Below are 21,485 nucleotides of genomic sequence, written 5' to 3'. Positions count from 1 at the left end.
GAAAAAAGCAGGGAATGTTCATGCTCTCTGGCCATTAGGAATTACCTTTCTCACTCCTTGAACCAGAACTAAGGGGCATCTCCTGGAGCTGTCTGTGTCCCAGACTCCACTTCTAGTCCTCACCTGTGTTAGGTTCAAGAAAGGCCCCACTCACAGCCTTCAGGGCCTGCCCCTGCCTCCTCTCTGCCCACAGGGCCTGGTAGTTTCTGCTGGAACTCTAGGATCTTGATGAAATACTATCTCAATATGTGCTGAAATTTAAAAACCCATTCGCGGCATCAGGCTATTCTCTAAGATTGGGTGGCTTATTTTATGAATTTTGAATCCTTCACTATGACTCCCAAGAGACTTCTGGTTTGGAAAACCTCAAGACAGCACAAGTGGGATTACTGACAAGTGGGGTGTTACATCTAATCAAGCTCCAAGACTAGCAACTTCTCTAACCTTTTCCTTGCTGTGGCTTACATGCTGTGCTGGGCACACAGAAGCAGGCAGGATTGGCAAGAGTTCGAGGCTTACCTGCCCGAACACCTCTGGACTGCAGCCAGAGTGACTCAAAGTGTTTGACTGTTTTTCAAGTTCCATTCTGGAAAGCATTCAGCTGCTCTCTTGTAACACCTTGCGTGGACGGTTACAAGCCCTTCACTGGCCTGACAAACACATGGCAGTGCGCTTGTGTATCAGGCTCTATGCTGATGGGGTAGGTACAGCAACCAAGAACTCTAGTGGGAGATTCACAAAATCACAGTACAACGTTCCAAGAATGATGGCAGGTAAAATTCAGAGGCTGGGAGAGAGCAGGGCAGCAGAGCTGGCTGAATTAAGGGGCAGGACAGCTGGGCAGCTGCCCCAGGAGCCAGTCTCAAAGGGACATCTAATTACCACTGCAGCAAATTGGAATCTTGGTGTCAGTGAATTTCTTCATATTTAATCACTTAGCTAACCGAAGAAATGGGCGATGATTCCTCCTCTACAAAAGAGGACAATGCCCTCAAGTGGACAGTTTTTTAAAAAACCTGTGGTGCCAGCTTCTTTCCATAGAGAAGCAAGTTGAAATCTGCAGGATTCAGGCCCACTTATCCTTGTCAACCCTCTGGTTAACCCACCTAGTCAGGTGAAATTTTAAAACTGGATAATTCAGGCCCTCAGGCTGTTTATTCTAAGAATGGGTGATTTATTTTATCTTAATGTTGGAACTTTAATATGACTGCCAAAAGGCTCCAGGGCTTGGAAAATCACTCAACGAAACTGAAAAGAGAACAAGAAACACTGACAAATGAAATGCTTTTTGTAGAATTAAAACCAAGAAAAAAAAAGGAACTCTCAGATGTATTTTGAAGATAACTTGGTAACTATGGTTACCTCTAATTAGTGAGCACCTCATGCTTTCCAGATTGGAGTGGAGGAAAACTGAAGTGAAAAACAATTCCAAATTAGTAAAAATGTTAAGTTGCATCGTCATGTAATGTACTTTTGAAATGTAATTTGATGTCTACTGAATCTAGTAATTAAAAAGTTGGTCTTGCCTTTTGGATTTTTTTATTTTATTTTTTTCCTATAACGTAGCATTACATTATTTCCTATAACTTAGCATTACAAAAATAATGGCCTCCATAGATCAATTTAAAAAACAAAACCAACCAACCAATCCCTCACCACTGAGGGTTGACGTATCACACTACATGTTCTTAAAGTCCCAGGGGGGCTTCCCAGGTGGCACAGTGGTTAAGAATCCGCCTGCCAATGCAGTGGACACAGGTTTGAGCCCTGCTCCGGGAAGATCCCACATACCCTGGAGCAACGAAGCCCGAGCGCCACAACTACTGAAGCCCGAGCACCTGGAGCCAGTGAGCCACAAGAGAAGCCACTGCAATGAGAAGCCTGCACACAACAAAGAGTGGCCCCTGCTCTCCGCAACTAGAGAAAGCCCATGTGCAGCAACAAAGACCCAATGCAGCCAATAAATAAATAAGTTTACTTAAAAAAAAAAAAGTCCCAGGGGCTTGGCTGGCTGTTGACACTTGGCTAAGCCACTTGCCTTCACGCCTGTGTAATCTGCTGGTAAGAATTCTGGCCTTGAGAGGGCAGCCTCAGTGGGGACCAGGGACCGGATGAGAGTGGAGGTACCTTCCTACCCAGTTCCTGAGCCAAACAACCATTTCTGTGGTGGGTCAGCCACTCATACAGCTGAGCACACAACGCAGTTCCTTCTCCAGTCACAGGCTAGAAGCCCAAGGGTGATGAAGGCCACCCGTGGCTGGAAGTCAGGTAACCAGGAGAGTCAGGGGTCACATGCTATCGCTGCTACTCTGGGCCTCAGTGTCACAGGTGACAAGTAGAAACCCCTGGGAGGACCGAGGGCTTATGTGTTGGGGGGCTTGGGAGAACACCATGTCTCTGGCTTTTCTCTTCTGAATAATGCCCCTAAACTTTGGCCTGCCGTTGTGAGTCTCTGCTACCAATTTCACACGCCCTGCCCGCCCCCACCTCCGTGCTGCCGCTGCCTGGCTTTAGAAAACCGTGCAGAATTCTGCCCTGCCCTGTGTCTCCCCTCAGACTGGGGCCCCTCAGCAGTAGTGCTGTGTTTTCTGAGAGTGGCTCCCTGAGGCAGGGCGGGAGCTTTTTTTTTTTTTTTGCCCACACCCCTCGCGGCTCGAAGGATCTTAGTTCCCTGACTAGTGACTGAACCCGGCAGTGGAAGAGTGAAAGCGCCGCGTCCCCCTGGGGGAGCGCTGTGTCTCCCCCTCACCGTGTCTCCTCAGAGGCAGAGCTGTGTTTCCTCAGACTGCGGCTCCCTGAGGCAGGGCTGTAACTTCCCTAGACGGGGGCTTCCTGAGAAAGAGCTGTGTCTCCCCTCAGACTCTGAAGCCGGGGGTTCGGAAGTAGGGCTCTCTCTCACCCTCCTACTGTGGCTCTTTGAGAGCAGGGCTGTGTTTCCTCAGACTGGGGCTCCCTGAGGGTAGGGCAGTGTTTCTTTCCGTTTTGGACTCTCGGAGGAAGGGCTGTATTGGCCCTGAGGCAGCTCTCTGTCTCCCCTCAGGTTCCAGGTGCCTGAAGGATCGCTGTATTCCCACCTCCCTGTGGCTTCTCAAAGACAGGGCCGTCTCCCCTTAGACTGGGGCTCTGTGAGGCCAGGGCTGTGTTCCCCTCAGATGTGGGCTGAGGAAGGGCTGCATCTCCCCTCAGAATGGGGCTCTCTCAGGCAGGTCTGTGTCACCTCTCAGACTGCAGCTCCTTGAGGACAAGGTTGTGTCTCCGCTCAGAATTTTGGTTCCCTGGCGGGGCTCTGTATCTCCCCCTCACTGTGGAGCCTCAAGGGCAGGGCTGTGTTTCCTGAGCGGGCGCCCTGAGGCAGGGCTGTATCTTCCTGCAGACTGGGGCTTCCTGAGGGAGAGCTGTGTCTCCTGTCTCATCTCGGGCTCTCTGAAGCAGGGCTTATCTCCCCCTCAGACTTGGCTCTTCGAGAGCAGGGTTGTGTCTCCTCATAGTGGGCTCCCTGAGGAAAGGCTGTATCTCGCCTCAGAATGGGGCTCCCTGAAGGCAAGGCTGTTTCCCCCCTTAGATTCGCACTCCCTGAGGGCAGGGCTGTGTCTCCCCTCAGATTCCGGGTCCCTGAGGGAGTGCTGTATCTCCCCCTCACTGTGGGTCCTCAAGGGCAGGGCTGTGTTTCCTCAGATGGGGCCCCTTGAAGCAGAGCTGTTTCTCCTATCAATATCGGGCTCCTTGAGGACAGGGCTGTGTCTCCCCTCATTTTCGGGTTCCCCGAAGGAGCGCTGTATCTCCCGCTCACTGTGGGTCCTCAAGGGCAGGGCTCTGTTTCCTCAGCTTGAGGTTCCTGAGGGAGGGCTGTGTTTCCTATCAGACTGGGGCTACCTGAAGGCAGGGCTTTATCTTCCCTCACACTTGGCCTCCCTGAAATCTGCGCTGTTTCCCCTCAGAGTGAGTCTCCCTGAGGCAGGGTTGTGTCTCATCTCAGATTCAGACTCCGTAAGGCAGGGCATTGTCTCCCCTCAGACTGCGGCTTCCCCAGTTTCCCATCTTGCTTTCTTTCCCTGAATCTCTCACGTCTACTCAAGGCATTCTGCTGGTCTAAGCTGAAGGCCCCACTTTCCCTCTCTGGTTTTCAGTTCTTTGGGATTTCAGAGCATGATCAGCCTGAACTTTGGGATTTGGTGTGGTGAAATCCCAAGCACCACTGAACAGATACGTCCTCCAATCCTGGATTCAATCATAAAAAAATAAAAATTATTTTTAAAAGGAAGATGTATTAAAAGTGGGGTAGGTTAATTTCAAAAGATGGAAATAACTTAATATAGAATGTTTTTTGTAAACTATTTTTTAAAAATGCTTTCCAGTCCCTCCTATCAGGAAGCATGCATGAGCGTCCTAGATAGCTTCCTCCACAAGAGTGCAGACAGCAGTATCAAGCAGTATCAGCAGTATTTCATCTTGTGGAACTGAAAACCACAGCCACAGAAAGACAGAGAAAATGAAAAAGCAGAGGACTTTGTACCAGATGAAGGGAAAGGATAAAACCCCAGAAAAACAACTGAATGAAGAGGAGATAGGCACCCTTCCAGAAAAAGAATTCGGAATAATGATGGTGAAGATGGTCCAGGACTTTGAAAAAAGACTGGATGCAAAGATTGAAAAGTTTACCAAAGACCTATAAGAATTAAAGAGCAAACAAACAGATATGCAACACAATAACTGAAATGAAAAATACACCAGAAGGAACCAATAGCAGATTAACTGAGACAGAAAGGCGAATAAGTGATATGGAAGACAGAGTGGTGATAATCACTGATGCGGAAAAGAATAAAGAAAAAAGAATGAAAAGAACTGAAGACAGCCTAAGAGGCCTCTGGGACAATGTTAAAGGCACCAACATTCGTATTCTAGGGGTCCCAGAAGGAGAAGAGAGAGAGAAAGGACCTGAGAAAATATTGGAAGAGATTATAGTTGAAAACTTCCCTAACATGGGAAAGGAAACAGCTACTCAAGTCCAGGAAGTGCAGAGAGTCCCAGGCAGGATAAACCCAAGGAGACACACGCCAAGACATATAGTAGTCAAACTGACAAAAATTAAAGACAGAGAAAAATTATTAAAAGCAACAAGGGAAAAACAACAAATAACATACAAGAGAACCCTCATAAGTTTATCAGCTGATTTATCAGCAGAAACTCTGCAAGCCAGAAGGGAGTGGCATGATGTATTTCAAGTGATGAAAGGGAAGAACCTACAACCAAGTATACTCTACCCAGCAAGGATCTCATTCAGATTCGACGGAGAAATCAAAAGCTTTACAGACAAGCAACAGCTAAGAGAATTCAGCACCACCAAACCAGCCCTACAACAAATGCTAAAGGAACTTCTCTAAGCGGGAAACATGAGAGAAGAAAAGGACCTACAAAAACAAACACAAAACTATTAAGAAAATGGTAGCAGGAACATACATATCAATAATTACCTTGAATGTAAATGGACTAAATGCTCCAACCAAAAGACACAGAGTGGCTGAATGGATACAAAAACAAGACCCGTATATATGCTGTCTCCAAGAGACCCACTTCGGACCTAGGCATACATACAGACTGAAAGTGAGGGGATGGAAAAAGATATTCCATGCAAATGAACATCAAAGGAAAGCTGGAGTAGTGATACTCATATCAGATAAAATAGACTTTAAAATAAAAAATGTTACAAGAGACAAGAAAGGACACTACATAAAGATCAAGGGATCTATCCAAGAAGAGGAGATGACAATTATAAATATATATGCACCCAATATAGGAGCACCTCAATACATAAGGCAAATGCTAACAACTATGAAAGAGGAAATGCAAGGCAGAAATAGAGACAGATGTAGAGAACAAACACATGGACACCAAGTGGGGAAAGCGGGGAGGGTTGGGGGGAGAATGAATTGGGAGATTGGGATACCAGACTGTACACTCTAAATATATGCTGTTTATTGTCTGTTAACTGTATCTCAATAAAAGTTCTTAAAAAAAAAAAAATGCTTTCCTCTGTCTCCTGGGTGTGGCAAAAGGATATTCGAGATGATTTCCTCCCCATTCTGTACTCAGTTTTTTCACTAATACCCCAAACCTGTGTGTATGCCATCCCTTTGGCTGTGAATGCCGCCCTTAAGTTCACCTGGTGAATTTAGACCAGGCCTCATGACTTTCCTCAGTGTCTCTACTAGGACAAACACCTGATTTTAGGATTCGATCATCAGGGCAGGTTCCTTCAGGTCTTCTGCTGTCTCCAGGTGCCCTCTACAGGCCAAAGAAAATAAATCCTCCCAGGATATGGTGTTTTCCAGCCTGGAGCCCAAATGTGCAAAAAATTAATTTTATTTTCTTCTAAATCTTGACTTAATCCCTTTTACGACCTTCCAGTAAATTCAGGTAATTCAGAATAACTTTCTACCTCCACCAACTTCTCTCCAGGAAGCATATAAGTTCTGTGCACCTGCTTTTATTCACATTTGGGGGTGGCACGTGTCCACTTTCTTTTATCCTGTTGGAAAGCCCCCGGGGCATATCTGCCTCTGCTCCCAGGCACTTCGAAGTGAGTCCCACATTTGTCTGGTGCTAGACACTTCGGGACCTCCTGGGGATCTTTCCATTGAGATCCACTTGCTGCCGTTTCTACTCTCCTTGCCCCATATGGTCACCGCCACACGAGGAACTGGGCTGGGGTTCTGGAACATCTCCACTTTCTCAGCCCTCCCAGGAAATGAGCTTGCCTGTCCTTGGATCCCCAGACTCATCCGGGGCTTCTGCCAGACCTTGGACTTGGTTCAGGGACAGGGAAGGTGAAGGCTGCCACACCAGCTCCCTCCTTCCTGCACCAGCTTGGTGAACCTGTTCAGGGAGGGGGGGGGGGGCATGGGGGAGGGGAAGTAAGCAGTAGAAAGAAAAACTGGCTACGTTTTCAATCCAGATCTTTTGGTCTTATACCAAAATATATATTCAGCCTTTTCTTTCTTCATAACCTAAAACCAAGTCTTTGACAGCTTTGTTTTCTGGTCCCATCAACTGTCTCTTTGACAGCCTCCCTTTTGGCCATGGTGCCCTCTGGTCAAACTCCCTGGGCAGGGGGCAGGGCTCAGATATACAGAAGGAAATTCAGCATAGAACAGAGAGGAAAAACCAAACCACCTCTAGCATCTTTCTGCCATAGCCACAAGACAGAAGAATGCATTTATTTTTATAATTTACAAAACATATAGTACTAGGGTGCTTCCCACATTTTGAGGGTTCCTTTTCTTGCACATTCCTTTTTAAAAAATTCTTATTTGCTTTTTCAAGAAATATCTGAAGGTGACGTACAGAAAGATGTCAAGCCCCTTCATTTAATCCTTTAGCTAATTTCTCCTATGAAATAGAACATGCTTTCACATAGCACAGTACAAGGACTGAATTCAGGAAATTTAATATTAGTACAATACTCAAAAATATAGTCCCCTTTGCAGATGACATGATATTATATATAGAAAACCCTAAAGACTCTACCAGAAAACTGCTAGCACTAATTGATGAGTTTAGTAAAGTAGCAGGATACAAAATTAATGCACAGAAATCTCTTGCATTCCTATACACTAACAATGGAAGAGCAGAAAGAGAAATGAAGGAAACTCTCCCATTCACCATTGCAACCAAAAGAATAAAATACCTAGGAATAAACCTGCCTAAGGAGGCAAAAGATCTGTATGCAGAAAACTTTAAGACATTGATGAAAGAAATCAAAGACGACACAAACAGATGGAGGGACATACAATGTTCCTGGATTGGAAGAATCAACATCGTGAAAATGTCTGTACTACCCAAAGCAATTTACAGATTCAATGCAATCCCGATCAAATTACCAATGGCATTTTTCACAGAACTAGAGCAAGAAATCTTACGATTTGTATGGAAACGCAAAAGACCCCGAATAGCCAAAGCAATCTTGAGAAGGAAAAATGGAGTTGGTGGAATCAGGCTTCCTGACTTCAAACTATACTACAAGGCCATAGTGATCAAGACAGTATGGTACTGGCACAAAAATAGAAAGGACGATCAATGGAATAGAATAGAGAACTCAGAAGTAAGCCCAAACACATATGGGCACCTTATCTTTGACAAAGGAGGCACGAGTATACAATGGAAAAAAGACAGCCTCTTCAATAAGTGGTGCTGGGAAAATTGGACAGCAACATGTAAAAGAATGAAATTAGAACACTTCCTAACACCATACACAAAAATAAGCTCCAAATGGATTAAAGACCTCCATGTAAGGCCAGACATTATAAAACTCCTAGAGGAAAACATAGGCAGAACACTCTATGACATCCATCAAAGCAACATCCTTTTTGACCCACCTCCTAGAATCAGGGAAACAAAATCAAGAATAAACGAATGGGACCTCATGAAACTTAAAAGCTTTTGCACAGCAAAAGAAACCATAAACAAGACTAAAAGGCAACCCTCAGAATGGGAAAAAATAATTGCCTATGAAACAACGGACAAAGGATTAACCTCCAAAATATACAAGCAGCTCATGAAGCTTAACACCAAAAAAGCAAATAACCCAATCCACAAATGGGCAGAAGACCTAAGTAGACATTTCTCCAAAGAAGACATACAGATGGCCAACAAACACATGAAAACATGCTCAACATCACTAATCATCAGAGAAATGCAAGTCAAAGCCACAATGAGGTATCACCTCACACCAATCAGAATGGCCATCATCACAAAGTCTGGAAACCACAAATGTTGGAGAGGGTGTGGAGAAAAGGGAACTCTCCTGCACTGTTGGTGGGACTGTAAGTTGGTACAGCCACTATGGAAAACAATTTGGAGGTTCCTTAAAAAACTACACATAGAACTACCATATGATCCAGTAATCCCACTACTGGGCATATACCCAAAGAAAACCATAATCCCAAAAGAAACATGTACCATAATGTTTATTGCAGCACTATTTACAATAGCCAGGACATGGAAGCAACCGAAATACCCATCAACAAATGAATGGATACAGAAGATGTGGCATATATATACAATGGAATATTACTCAGCTATAAAAAGGGATGAGATGGAGCTATATGTAATGAGGTGGATAGAACTACAATCTGTCATACAGAGTGAAGTAAGTCAGAAAGAGAAGGACAAATATTGTATGCTAACTCACATATACGGAATTTAAAAATGGTACTGATGAACTCAGTGACAAGAATAAGGATGCAGATACAGAGAATGGACTGGAGAACTCGAGGTATGGGAGGGGGCGGGGTTGAAGGGGAAGCTGAGACGAAGCGAGAGAGTAGCACAGACATATATATACTACCAACTGTAAAATAGTCAGTGGGAAGTTGTTGTATAACAAAGGGAGTCCAACTCGAGGATGGAAGATGCCTTAGAGGACTGGGGCGGGGAGGGTGGGGGGGACTCGAGGGGGGGGAGTCAAGGAAGGGAGGGAATACGGGGATATGTGTATAAAAACCGATGATTGAACCTGGTGTACCCCCCAAAAAATAAAAAAAATAAAAAAAATATATACTCCCAATATTCAAATTTCTCTGATCATCCCAATCTTTTCTTTTATTTGGGATCATAAAATGCATTAGTTGTCCCTTTATCTTCCTTTATTCTGGAACAATTCCTCTTTCTTGCATGACATTGATGTTTTTAAAGGGAACAGGTACACAGTTTTATAAAATGTCCCTCAATTTGGGTTTGCCAATTTGTCAACTTCATGATTCAGGTTTTGCATTTTTGGCACAACAGCACAGAAGTGCTGTGTCCTTCCCAGGACATCACACATCAGAGGTACCTGATACCAGTTTGTCCCATCTGGGTGATGTTCAGTTTGATACCTTGTTTAAAGTGGTACCTGACAGGTGTCTCCACTGCAAAGGTACCTCCCCACCACTTTGAAAATTAATAAACATTCTGTGGGAAGGTACCATGTATGTAAACACTCTGCTCCCTAACAAATTCTTACTCACTGGTTTCAGCATCCACTGTTGTCTAAATGAGTTACTTTTGCAAAATGGTGGTTTTTCTAACTCTGTTGTCCCTGCTACTCACCATTCTGCTTAGAAGATGCATTCCAGGCTCCTTTTCCCATCACTCCTCCACACCTTTGCTCTCTGTTTGGCATGCCCTCCCCACTTGACAAATCCTGCCCAGATCCAACGTCACCTGTCTCAAAGCCTTCCCCATCCCAGCCAGTAGATTAACCCGCCTACTCTCTCTCCCCGTCAAGCAAGATGGCTCCAGCTCCAGCTGTCTGGCCTCTCTGAGGCCCTGAGACAGGGAGACACTGGGGAGGGGAACCCACCCCTCCCATGGCAGGACTCCCACCTGAACGCTGCCTGATCTAGCGCAGTGGTTCTGAGTTTAGGGAGCTCCAGGATCCCCTGGAGGGCTTGGTGAAGCACATACCTGGGCCCTACCCCCAGGGATCCTGATGCACAACCCCCTCACTGGCTTAACAACAGAGGCTGGTTTCTCTTTCAGATCATATGTCACATGCTGGATGGCAGGGAGTTTGCTCCACACGGAGACCCAGAAAATGATGGCTCCACCAACTTGTGACACCACCATTTCAACACTTGTCTTCAGAGCAAGAGAGGAGCGTAGAAAGTCATGCCTGGACTTCTCTCTGCTCTCAGCCCACTGGCCACAACTAATCCTGTGCCCTGCCCACTGCAAAGTGGCTGGGAAACATGGGGATCAGGTGGACCATTTGGTGACACTGGTTCCTCTGCCATAACCATGCTCCCCTTACTACCGGCACACAGCCACGCAGGCCTTCTCTCTGCTCCTCAAACACACCAAATGTATTCCTACCTTTGGGCCTTTGCACCAGCTGCTCTCTCTGCCCAAATGCTCTTGTGCCAGATCTCACATGGTTGACTCAAATGCCACCTCCTTAGAGAGGCCGTCCCTAACTACCCAAAGTAGCCACCTCATCCCTCACACCAGCCTATTTCAATTCTCTGCACAGCCCTTATGCCATGTTTGGGGCCATCTCTCTCCTATTAACAGATTGTACGTATGCTCCACGAGAAACTGATTGCTTATCACTGTGTGCCCACTGCCTGGAACTGTGCCTGGTCCATGATAGATGTTCAAAATATATTTCCTCAGCTCATCAACCCCAAAGTGTAGTACTATTCCCATTTTACAGGTTAAAAAAATGGAGGACCCAAACAGAAGTGGCTTGCCCAAGGTCACACCACTACCAAATGGTGGCACTTGATTGAAATCCATGCCACCACCACCCACTACTACCTTTGCTTGTGTGATTTCACTGCTCCCAAATATTAAGGTGGCAGAAAAGTTTTATTTTATCCTTTTATTCTCCATATGGTGATCCTCCACTCTCCTTGTTTTTTAAGTCTCAACAAAATTCTATGGAGGGCAACTTGGCAACATCTATCTGGGAATTTATCCTACAGATGTGTGGGAAATTACATATATGCAAGGTTTTTGCATTACAGTGCTGTGATAGCGTAAGTTTGGAATTAACTTAAAGGTCCACGGGGGTGTGTATGTATTCACAGTGGGCGTGTGCACGTGGTGTAGTAGTACGCAGCCCTGAAAAGTGAGAAAGCTTCAGGTTCTGATTGGAAGGTTATCTAAGGGAAAGTATTGCATTAAAAGGAAGGTGGGATACGACAGAAGTATATGTCTTTCATTTAAGTTCCCCCAAGAGGTGAATACCTCCAAGTCTTTCACAGAGATCATCCCCTCAATGAAAAGAACAAAATACAAATCAGAATAGCAGTGTGGTTTCCATCACTTGAACTTATTTTATTGGTACTCGTTAGCAAATAAAATTTTACTGCTGATTTTGGATGCATCACAACACACTTTTTGGTAGTGGTTGCACAATGTTGATCATTTATTAACTATACTAAATACTGCAACCTCCGAATTGTTGGTTTTTACATGGGTATTTCCTTTGCGATGATGGGTGGCTCCTCTCTGAATACGTACAATGGTCCATTCCATTCATGGTTTTCATATTCCTTTGTTATTCTACCTACTGCTTTAAAATACATTCAAATAAAAAGATATAAGTTCCTTGCAGTGAGTGCACACATACCACAGCGAGGAGCTGAAAACATAATTAACCAACACCCTGGTGTTCAGAGAATAAATAGTATGAAATCACGGGACCAAAGCTTGCTCCTGGGGACTTTCTCAAAGTATCTTCAGTGGACGTAAGGTCACACTCACTCCACTGAAGGATACATCTTTTGCCAAGGTGTGGGGAGGAGGGTAGTGAGAGATGCAAAGTCACAACGTCATTTGCACATGGCATTATCCCCCCATAAATGTCGGGAACCAATGGCCACAGAGCACCGTGATGTGCACTGCAGTCCTCAGATCAGAAGACAGAAATGACCTGCTTGGATTGGAAAGCCATAGACCCACTGTGACCGAGCTGGAGAGGACAGAGCATACTTGTTTAAAATACAGCACACACAAATAATAAATAAAACTTTGAAACTGAGCGACAGCGATGGGCCCAGGCTCCCTGTTTGTTCATGGTTCTTCTCACAACACTTCTATCTTTTCCTAAGGATAAAAAGTGGCACAAGGACAGAAAGGGCTTTGTTGGGACCACTCGATTCTGAAACAAGAGGGCAAAACGTGTGGGCACTGAATGGCTGCAGAAGAAGACCGCAGACGTGAAAACATGCTCACCGGTCTCGGGTCCAGAGTAAGGACCAGAGCCAGTGGACCACCAAAGCCTCATTTCTCTGTGAACCAATTTGGTGTAACCTTTGGCCATGGTTCTTCTCTTCTACTGTGGACAAATTTCATCCATCACCTTTCCCCCAATCCCCTTTCCTTATGATCCTATTGTTAAAGTCGCCTTGGGTCTGGTCTTAATAAATTTGGTTGTGACACTGGGTCCCAGAAATAAGTTGCTATCTCATTAGTGGTTTGGTGTGTTTAAAACTTGTATTTTGGTGTCACAGAACCACAGAGAGAACGTTTGCTGTGACTTCCCACCTCGTACCATTACTTCCCTGCATATATTAAATTAAAAAAAAAAAAAACACGGAAAAATAAAACAAATCACACAGAACACAAAGGGGCTGCCAAACAGTGCAGCGGGAGTGTAAATACATTCTCTTTCAGGTTAGACGTCTGGCCTGACAGTGGATTACACAACATGGAAGGACGACTTCAGGTTGAAGGCATGAGAAGAAAAAGTCACAGCTCAAAAAAAAGAAGTGACCGTCCATTGGGGCCGAGCAGTGAAGGTCTTGAAGAAGCTGGGACCCAAGAAAGAAAGAACAGCTCTCCCATCGTGAAAGCTACCGCAGCTGCACGTGGCAGCGGACAGAGGCCCCTTACACTCTTACGGGGTGGGTGAGGCAAGATGCCCAGTGACCCCGGGCGGCAGGGCCACTGTGCCACGTGACAGCTCAGGATGTGTGGCTCTGGCAGCCAGCCACAAATTCACTGGTTTCCTATCCATGGGATAAGAACATACTTGGGGGGATTTCAGTGCTTCTCAAAGGAAAGGAGGAGGAAAGACACCTGGCTGCCCCTGCTCCCGGGCCAGCACGGGCCAAGTCCTCAAGAGAGCAATGTTGGTGCTGGGGCGCTTCCCGCAGGGTTCAAAGGAAGGGCTGGGCAGAGACAGGTCTCCAAGTCCTATGTACACATTTTACAGAGTCTCCACTCTGCCCCCGTGAGGCACAAGGTTGATTTGTCTAGCTCAGGAGGGGATGGACAGAGGAGGGCAGAGGGAGCGCTCGCAGTGCGGGGGGAGGAGAGGGAGGCGGGAGCAGGACTGGTCTCCTCTAGGGGAATGGCCTCCTCCCAGCCTCACCGTAAGCTGGTCTGCTTGGGGAGCTTAGCACCCATTAAGATGCCCGAGGTGAGCGTCACGGGGGCTTTCATCTGCATGCTGGACCCCACCATGGTGGGGAAGCTGCGGTTCCGTCGGATGCCACTGTTGAGCTGGAGCCCGCCGATGGCACTGGTGACAGTGGGGCATCCGAGCGGCAGGCCCTCGGGTACCAGGCCTCCGGGGACAAGGGCCTGCGCGGGGCCCGGGGGCCCACAGAGGAGAGGTCCCTGGTCCTCAGTCAAGGTGGGGACGTGGGCTCGCCCTGAGTTCACCACTTTGGCCACGCCAAACCTCCTGACTTTGTCCACAAGGTTGAGGTTGGAGACAGACACATCCGTCTGGCTCTCACTGCTCCGGACCACCTTCTTCTCCCTCACCTCCCTCAGGATGGAGCTGGCTGGCTTGGAAGCCAGGAAGTTGTCGTAGGGAGGGCTCGTGCACTTGAACTCGAAGGAGGGTGGGGAAGACGTGGGCGTCTGCATAGGCGAGTTGGGTGGGGTAGAGGGGATCACAGCCATCCTCGGGGTGTAGGAGTGCAGGAGGGAGCCCCGGCCAGCCCTGTCCCAGCTCTGGGGGTCGTACACAGCCGCAGAAATGCCCCGCTCCTTCAGTAGCCACACCAGCCCCAGGGACGTGCTCATGGTAGTCGTGGACTCACGAACATTAGTGAAGGATTCGGCCAGGCTCAGTCTCCGGGGAGTGCACGGTGTGGCCACCGGCGTGGACTTCAAGTGGCTGGTGCTGCCACAAGCTGGAGTCGGGGCTGAGTTAAGGCTGATGAGAAAAGACAACAGGTCACTGATCAGAAAATTCCCACGAGCACGAAGGAAACAGTCCGTGGCCAGCCTCCTGAAGGGGTGCAGCACAGGCCTAGCACACGTGAAGGGGACTCCCCCAGCCCAGGCTCCCCGATGCCTCTTTCCACGTCTGCTCTTCCCGCTCACCAGGGGCCGTGGATTCCCTGAAGTGCGGATATGGTTTAAGTTAACAGGAAGCTGCATGTGATTTCTCTCTTTCAGCCCTAGAGGGTGGGTACAACTGTCCCTTCTGCTGGTGAGGAAACTGAGGCTCAGGTTAGGTGACTTACTCAACGTCACACTCAGCTACTCAGTGGAACACCCTGGATTCAAACACAAGTCTGAGTAACCCCAAAGATAGGGGAGGAAGGCCTTCAGCAGAGAGGCTTTCTGTCGCTACCACGTTTACTCGAATTCCTGAGGCAAGACGTTAACCAGGACTATAGGATATGAGAGTTTATCCTGGGAATGGCCGAAGCAGGTGGGACATCCCAGTGGAGGGCCCTTGGGTGATGGGGAGATTGAGGCTGAAGGCGCACATCAAGTCAGCAGCAGACCCCGGCCTCCTGACTCCCATCACCGTGCTCTTCCCTCTGTACCCTGTGCCCTTTAGTCCTCTTCCCGGGGGTGCCCAAGTCCACCTTGATGAGTGGAGTTATTGGGACAGAGGGAGCCATGTCACATGTTATCAGATCTTCATCTAGGGGAGCACCTAGAAAAAGGCCCACTGGGTGTGTGAAACCTGGTTACTAAAGGAAAGTGGAAAACATTCCTTTGTCTGCTCATGTCATGCTGACTGAGGACCCACTATGTTCCAGAAGCTGGGATCCAGCAGTGAGGGGAGTTAGGGCAGAAGGTATAACAGAGGGGCAGCAACGGGGAATGCATTGCTGTCTGCCTGAAAACCAGGAGAGACCCTCTTTTAACAACTGCTACAGGGAGGCCCTGAGCTGTTGCTGGATGAGCAACTGAGGGGCACAGAAAACACATCCCTCCTGATGGTCTCCTGAGACCTGCCCCAGCACCCACCCAAGGATGCGGCAGGAGCTGCAGGTGCCCCTGGGAACAGGCAGCTGGGTGGTCCCTGGGAGCCGGGGGATAGAGCCCTCTCTCCCCAGCCTGACAGAGGACGGGCCACGTACCTTGGACAAAGCACCAACTTAGGGGAAGGGGGGGAAGGGGATGGGCTCTGGAGCAGGGCCCCCTCCTGCGGGAGGGACAGGTCAAATGCAAGTACAAGCTGAGACAGCACTTGGCTCCACACTCAGGCGACCTCACCGCGGGCTGGTCTGCACAGGGTAAGGAACCCAGAACAGGCCTCTCTCACACAAGCTCGGGAGTGGGGATGCTGGTGGGTTGACAGCACTCAGAGGAACACGAGATTAAAAACCACGGCAGATTCCTGAGGTTAAAAGGTGGATTCTTCCAAAGGCACAGGTGGAGTTCTACAAAACTGATCTACAAGCAATCGAGGGCCAAAAAAATCTGGACTTAAAATCGTGTTCACAGAGCCATTCCTAGGGAGACCCTCCACTTTGTTTTAAGCTGGCATTCTCTTAAACTCAGGCAAAAAGCCTTCCCTTGCTACTGACTTCTCAGGCTTCTTCCTCCCTCACGAGGCCAGAAGGACTTAGAGAAGGCAGGGGTGTGGTGTCGAGTCCTAAGGCTACAGTCAGAAGAGCGCCAGGACACCAGCCTCTCCCAGGGGGAAGCTCTGCCCATGGTTTTAAACCATCTCTTCAAATATAAAGCCAAGGGATGGGGAAGCCGGGTTCTCCAGAGGCAGGAAGGGAAACAGAGAGACAACCTAAAATTTAGAGATCCCCTTCTGGTGAGAACCTCAGTTAGGCCTGTATTAGTGCTGGCACTCGGCTGGACTGGGGCATTTAGACAGGTTAGGGGTATCCGCTGTCAAGACCGAGTTAGCCAGGCACAACCGCAGAGACAAATCCACGCCCACATCGCGGGTTAGTGGCGGCCACGCGTGCACACACAGCTTCACGGGGCCCTGCCAGGCAGGCCCTGCTGGCGGTGTGCTCACCCCCTGCCTCGCCCGTGGGCTCACTCTCTGCCCTACATCTGCTCTCAGCTCAACGGGGCCTGGGGCTGCTTCGTCGTCCTCCTCACATGACCTGCAGAGAATTATTCATAGTTGAAGGTGCTCCTTGGGGCGGCTGCTCCCTCCGAGCTGGCCCTGCTCACCTCCCTCCCGTAAGCCACCTGTCACTTGCCCTGGCACCTCGTACCGCAGAGAAAACAGCTGAGGGGGTCAGGCCACCGTGTTGGGGGAGGCCATTTTCCCTTTCACTAGAAACTCTGGGAGGCCTGAAATCCAGCCAAGCAGACCGCCGCAGGCCATACAAGTCCTCTTGCCAGATGGTACCAACTTGTATCACTTCTTGGAGGTGCCCAAGGGAAATGGACCACGCTGGGCATGTGGTTCTGTTCAAGTTTTATCATTTTGGTCATTACAGTGTGGCTGTGATGCATGGCTCCTGGGGCCATTTCCAAAGGCATAAGGGCTACCACAGGGCTCAGCACCTCCATTCTATGAAAGAATCTGCTCTACTGGCAAACGTTGGGGCAAAACGCTAACAGACTTGGCCTTAGGACCTCTGGTAGTGCCCTAAACTTCAGCTGGTTGAGGAGGGAACTAAGAATCTTCCACAGCCAATAAAAGGGCAACTAAAAGTGGGTCCAGGTCTCTCTTTCTGTGCTGGATCTGAATCAATAGGGGCCTTGATTAAAAAAAAAAAAAAAACAAGAAAGAAAAAAGATGGGACTCAGAACAGGTGACTGCAGTGCTTGCGAGATGCTTCTGCTGGCTAGTGCTGGTTCTGAACGAGCCTCTCTGCTTCGGCTTTCCTTGACATTAAGTCTTGCAGGGAGTGTGCCAACCTCACCCCACCCTGCCCCCCCCCCCCGCAGCCGGGTCCCTTACCTTGGTGTGACCCGCGTGAGTTCGTCTGAAGGATGCAGGATGCGACAGGTGGTGAAGGTGAAGGTGGAGTTGGTCTGTGACATGCACTTCCCAGGGTGGTGGGCTAAATTGGGGGGAAGGGGGGGAGGCACAAAATGTAGTCCTTGCATCCACGTGCACCCACGAGAAAAGTCAGAATCCCACATGGCCCTGGACAGATGCAAGAAGCGATGAGCTACCTTGTGAACTGGATCTGGGCGAGGAAGGTGAAACGCACATGTTCTGGATCGAAGGTGGTCCCTCAAAAGTAACCACACTTCTGAGCACTGGGGTGCAGAGTATCGAATTCCAGCTTCCAACCCAGTCCAGACAGGGTTTCCCATCAGCGTTCTTTGGCCAGTAGTGGATCCAGTTTGAAGGGCTAATGGGCCCTTGGGGGTAAATTTGGGTTCCCTCCTCAGAGGTCCAAATCGGCTTCCTTCTTTTGTTGCTTTACTTTTCTTTTCATTGGCAAACAGGTGCCAAACTCTGCCAAGGGGAGGAGAGAGGTGCAGAGCGCAGGGAGAGGCACTTGCACCTGGGACCAGGGCAAGGCTCACGGGCTCCCTTTTCTGCTTACACAAAAAGGGGCTTGAGGAAGCTGGCTCCACTACTGTGTACCTGCGGTCAGCAGGGAGGGGGATGGGGCCTCAGCTGCCTCAGCAACAGCATGGCAGGAGTTGCAGGGCCTGGGCTCTCGGTGGGGCTGAGGCTCCAGGACCAGGGCTGAGAGGACAACCAGCCGTGCGAGCAGCACCAGCCCTCCTGGGCTGCTTTCTTGCCATCTCTAGGATGCTTGGCATTTTCTGACGAAAATGAGACAGAACAATTTGTCCTCAACTTATTTCCTTTGAAAGCTCCAAAGAGTTGTTAAGGCAGCTGAAGACTAGGATCTGGAGCAAAGTAAATCACAAAAGCGTTAGGACCATGCATCAGAAGGCTGGCAGGTGATGAGTAGGAAAAGAGGCCACCGGAGACATCATGATTGTAGAGGTCATCCTCATTCATAACTCAAATGTAAAAAAAAGAAAAAGAAAAAAAAACGTAAGAAAAAAAAAAAAAAAAAGGAAAAATGATGCTGCTCCCAATAGCATGCAAGGTGAGGTCTGGGATCATCCCCCCTCCCACCCACGCCACCCCTGCAGCCTCTCAGCCCCCAGAGACCTCCTGGGAGAAAATGGATTAGGATGCTGGAAGCCATGAGCTCGCTGAAGATTCAAATGGCTGGAACTAGAATCTTCTAGCTCTTTATGGCAAGTTTCCTCTTGGATTTGACAAAAAGGAAAAGGAAAATAAACCAGAAGAGATCGCTGCAGATCCACACAGAGGTGACTGTGTCTTTAAAAAAAAAAAAAAGAAAAAACTAGAAACCAGATGAAACAAAAAAATACTGGAGACACGCAAAATTGAAGGCAGGCAGGACAAAGCCAAAGCACAAAAATGGTGGTGGTAACTCGGGAGCTACACAAGACTGGTTTGCCCTGATTATTGTGGTCCAATCCATCTCTTTGTGTCAAGGAAGGCTCCTGTGGCCCCTGGTGTGGCGGCCAGCACCATGGCCACAAGAGCAAACTCTCAGCCACAGGGAGCTCCAGGCAAAGCAGGAAGGGGGTGAAACACACGAAAAACAGCCTTTATGCATCTTTGTTTCCTAAGCAAAAATGTAATGGTTTAGGAACTCAGAAAACTGAGAAATTATTGCAAGCAAAACAAAAATGGAAGAAGCTATGAAGAAAAGGCAACCAACCAATCACGATTCTCTGATTGCAATAAGGTCTAGAAACAAAAGCAACAAAAAACCTGAGAAAAGCATCTCAAATAACAGGTGTGAGGGGTTATTTGGGAGGGAGAAAAGGAAAATGTAGTAAGTAGAAGTAATTAAGACAGAATAGTTGAAAGAGAGGATATTAAAAAAAAAAATCAAACAAAAGCAAGGCTGGATTTAAACTTAGAAGCGTACCCCATTTAAACACATGGCCAGAATAGCAAATCAAAAGGTCACACATGTTCACTTCCTCCTCCACCCCATTACATATTGGATCTTCGATTGCAACAGCTAGTGTGAGATGGACATTTTAGAGACACAGTTGCACCAGCAGAAGCAAAACCCATCTTATTGCAAATGGGTTTTGGGAATAGGAAAAGGCTGCTAAAATTCAGAGGTCATCATTCCCCAGAAGCAATGGACAGCTTTAGAAGACCAAGGAAGATCAACAAGGATCAAAAGTGCCAAAGCCAGAGGTTTGGCCCCTCCGCAATACCACTGGGACGCCTGGACCCGCCAGCTCTCCGAGTCACCACTGCCCGCCAGGCCGCTGCAGCATCTCCCTTCCTTGGGATACAACACAGAGAGAGTGAGTCGCCCGAGGCTCCTTGTGCTGCCACAGAGCTGCCAGGGCTGATTCCTACAGTTCTGTGTACAGGAGAGAGCAAATTCCCAAAGCAAGAGGCACTAACAGAGTCTTCTGTGCAGGAAGCAGGGGCTCGGGGTGAGGGCTCACAACTGCAGTCCCCGCCGCACCCCAAAGCCCTGCCTTAGGTGCTGTAGGTTCAGCTCGTGCTGCTAACTTGGGGCCTCCAAGGATGGGGTGCTCGTCCTTTTTCTCAGTCTGATTGCAGGACTACAGTGTTATGAGCTAAAAGTATTAACACTGACAAGTACTTTCATCAAGTATTTTATTTAGGAATGAACGTGCATTCCCCCCCTCCAAAAGGCCCTAACCTTTATTATTTTTATTTGTTCCTCCTTCCCCAGGTTCTGAAACTGGTACAAAATCCTAATCTATCAAAGAGAACATTTAAAGTTAATTAATCCTTGGTTATGCAAGATCATCTATGTTGGCGAGCTACATACTAGCTAGTGTGCAGATTTTTTGTTCTTTAAAAATGCCACATGTAAGCACACACCCTTCAGCCAAGGTGGGGGCCTTGGAGGGCTGTATAAAGGGGAGAGTCACCCTGCTCACTTGCTCTCTGACCGCCCAGAGCAGGTGCATTTGGTAAATGGTTCTGCCTGGCTGTGCTCCTCTGGGGGCACATGGTGCCTGGTACTGACTGGAAAATTGGGTGCTTGGGAGCTTGCTACTGCAGCCAGTCGTGGGGGATGCCTGGCCCAGCCCCGAGTCTCCAGTGAGTTGGGGCTTCCTCCTTGGATGCCCCTGCAGACCACACTGGGGATTATCTGCAAGTGTGCTACACAGACCAGGGTGACTGCTGCTTGGTGGAAGGCTCGGGTCTCCGGGGAAGATGGGCAGGAAAACCCACTGCTTTCCCTGCAGCCCAGGGATCCAACGGTGAGAAGAGGAAAGGGACACAGATAAGGCCAGGTATGCTGGCGGGGACCTGCCGGGAGACTGGCCTTCACAGCCTGGCCATCCACGTGATGAGATCTGTATACACCAGCTCATGCATGTCAGTCAGTTGGAACGGTGCTTTCCTTCCCCCACCCACAGGGAAGGCCAGGCAGGGCATGTGCTGGGGAGACCAGAAACTTGTCTCTCTAAAGGCCACAGTAGCACCCAGTCCTCAAAAGGACGCTCCCGTGAGCCCACACAGCTGTCAGGGTGCAGCTGCACCTGCTGAGCACCATGGGGAGCTGGCACCTACGCACACCAGGCGGCTTCCAAGGGCATCTCTGAGGACAGAGGCATGCTGGCCACACCACACATACAAGCTATTTTTTTGTTCACAGAAGTAAATTACTAAAATATTTCCTTAAAAAATTACAAACACACCTCAAAATCTTGGAAAAAGGGGGTTCCATCTTTGTGCTATACTGAGAGCCTTCCATATTCTTTTCCCACTCTTCATGGGAAAAGGCCAACTTGTGTAAAATACACAAAATGCCTTG

At 48.3% G+C, this 21,485-nt stretch overlaps 1 protein-coding gene across 7 annotated transcripts in view; it reads right to left on the bottom strand.

Annotated features, from left to right (window-relative positions):
• Positions 1–11,791: 11,791 nt before the first annotated feature.
• TRAK1 (trafficking kinesin protein 1) overlaps positions 11,792–21,485 on the bottom strand; it is a 100,988-nt gene continuing 91,294 nt past the window's right edge. For 6 of the 7 annotated variants that reach the window (XM_057704534.1, XM_057704527.1, XM_057704530.1 and 3 more), the window contains 2 exons: positions 17,618–17,720; positions 11,792–14,653 (listed from right to left, as the gene is read on the bottom strand). In XM_057704534.1, the coding sequence (XP_057560517.1) occupies positions 13,855–14,653; positions 17,618–17,720 (902 nt within the window). In that variant the 3' untranslated portion in view covers positions 11,792–13,854. Of the gene's footprint in view, positions 14,654–16,717; positions 16,809–17,617; positions 17,721–21,485 lie in introns of all 7 variants that reach the window. The other variant, XM_057704535.1, reaches the window with a different exon arrangement.

The sequence above is a fragment of the Hippopotamus amphibius genome, chromosome 13 (genome assembly GCF_030028045.1).
Source record: "Hippopotamus amphibius kiboko isolate mHipAmp2 chromosome 13, mHipAmp2.hap2, whole genome shotgun sequence".
NCBI lineage: Eukaryota > Metazoa > Chordata > Mammalia > Artiodactyla > Hippopotamidae > Hippopotamus > Hippopotamus amphibius.
The sequence above is the reverse complement of the archived record's forward strand: the minus strand, read 5'-3'. Positions and strand labels throughout refer to the sequence as shown.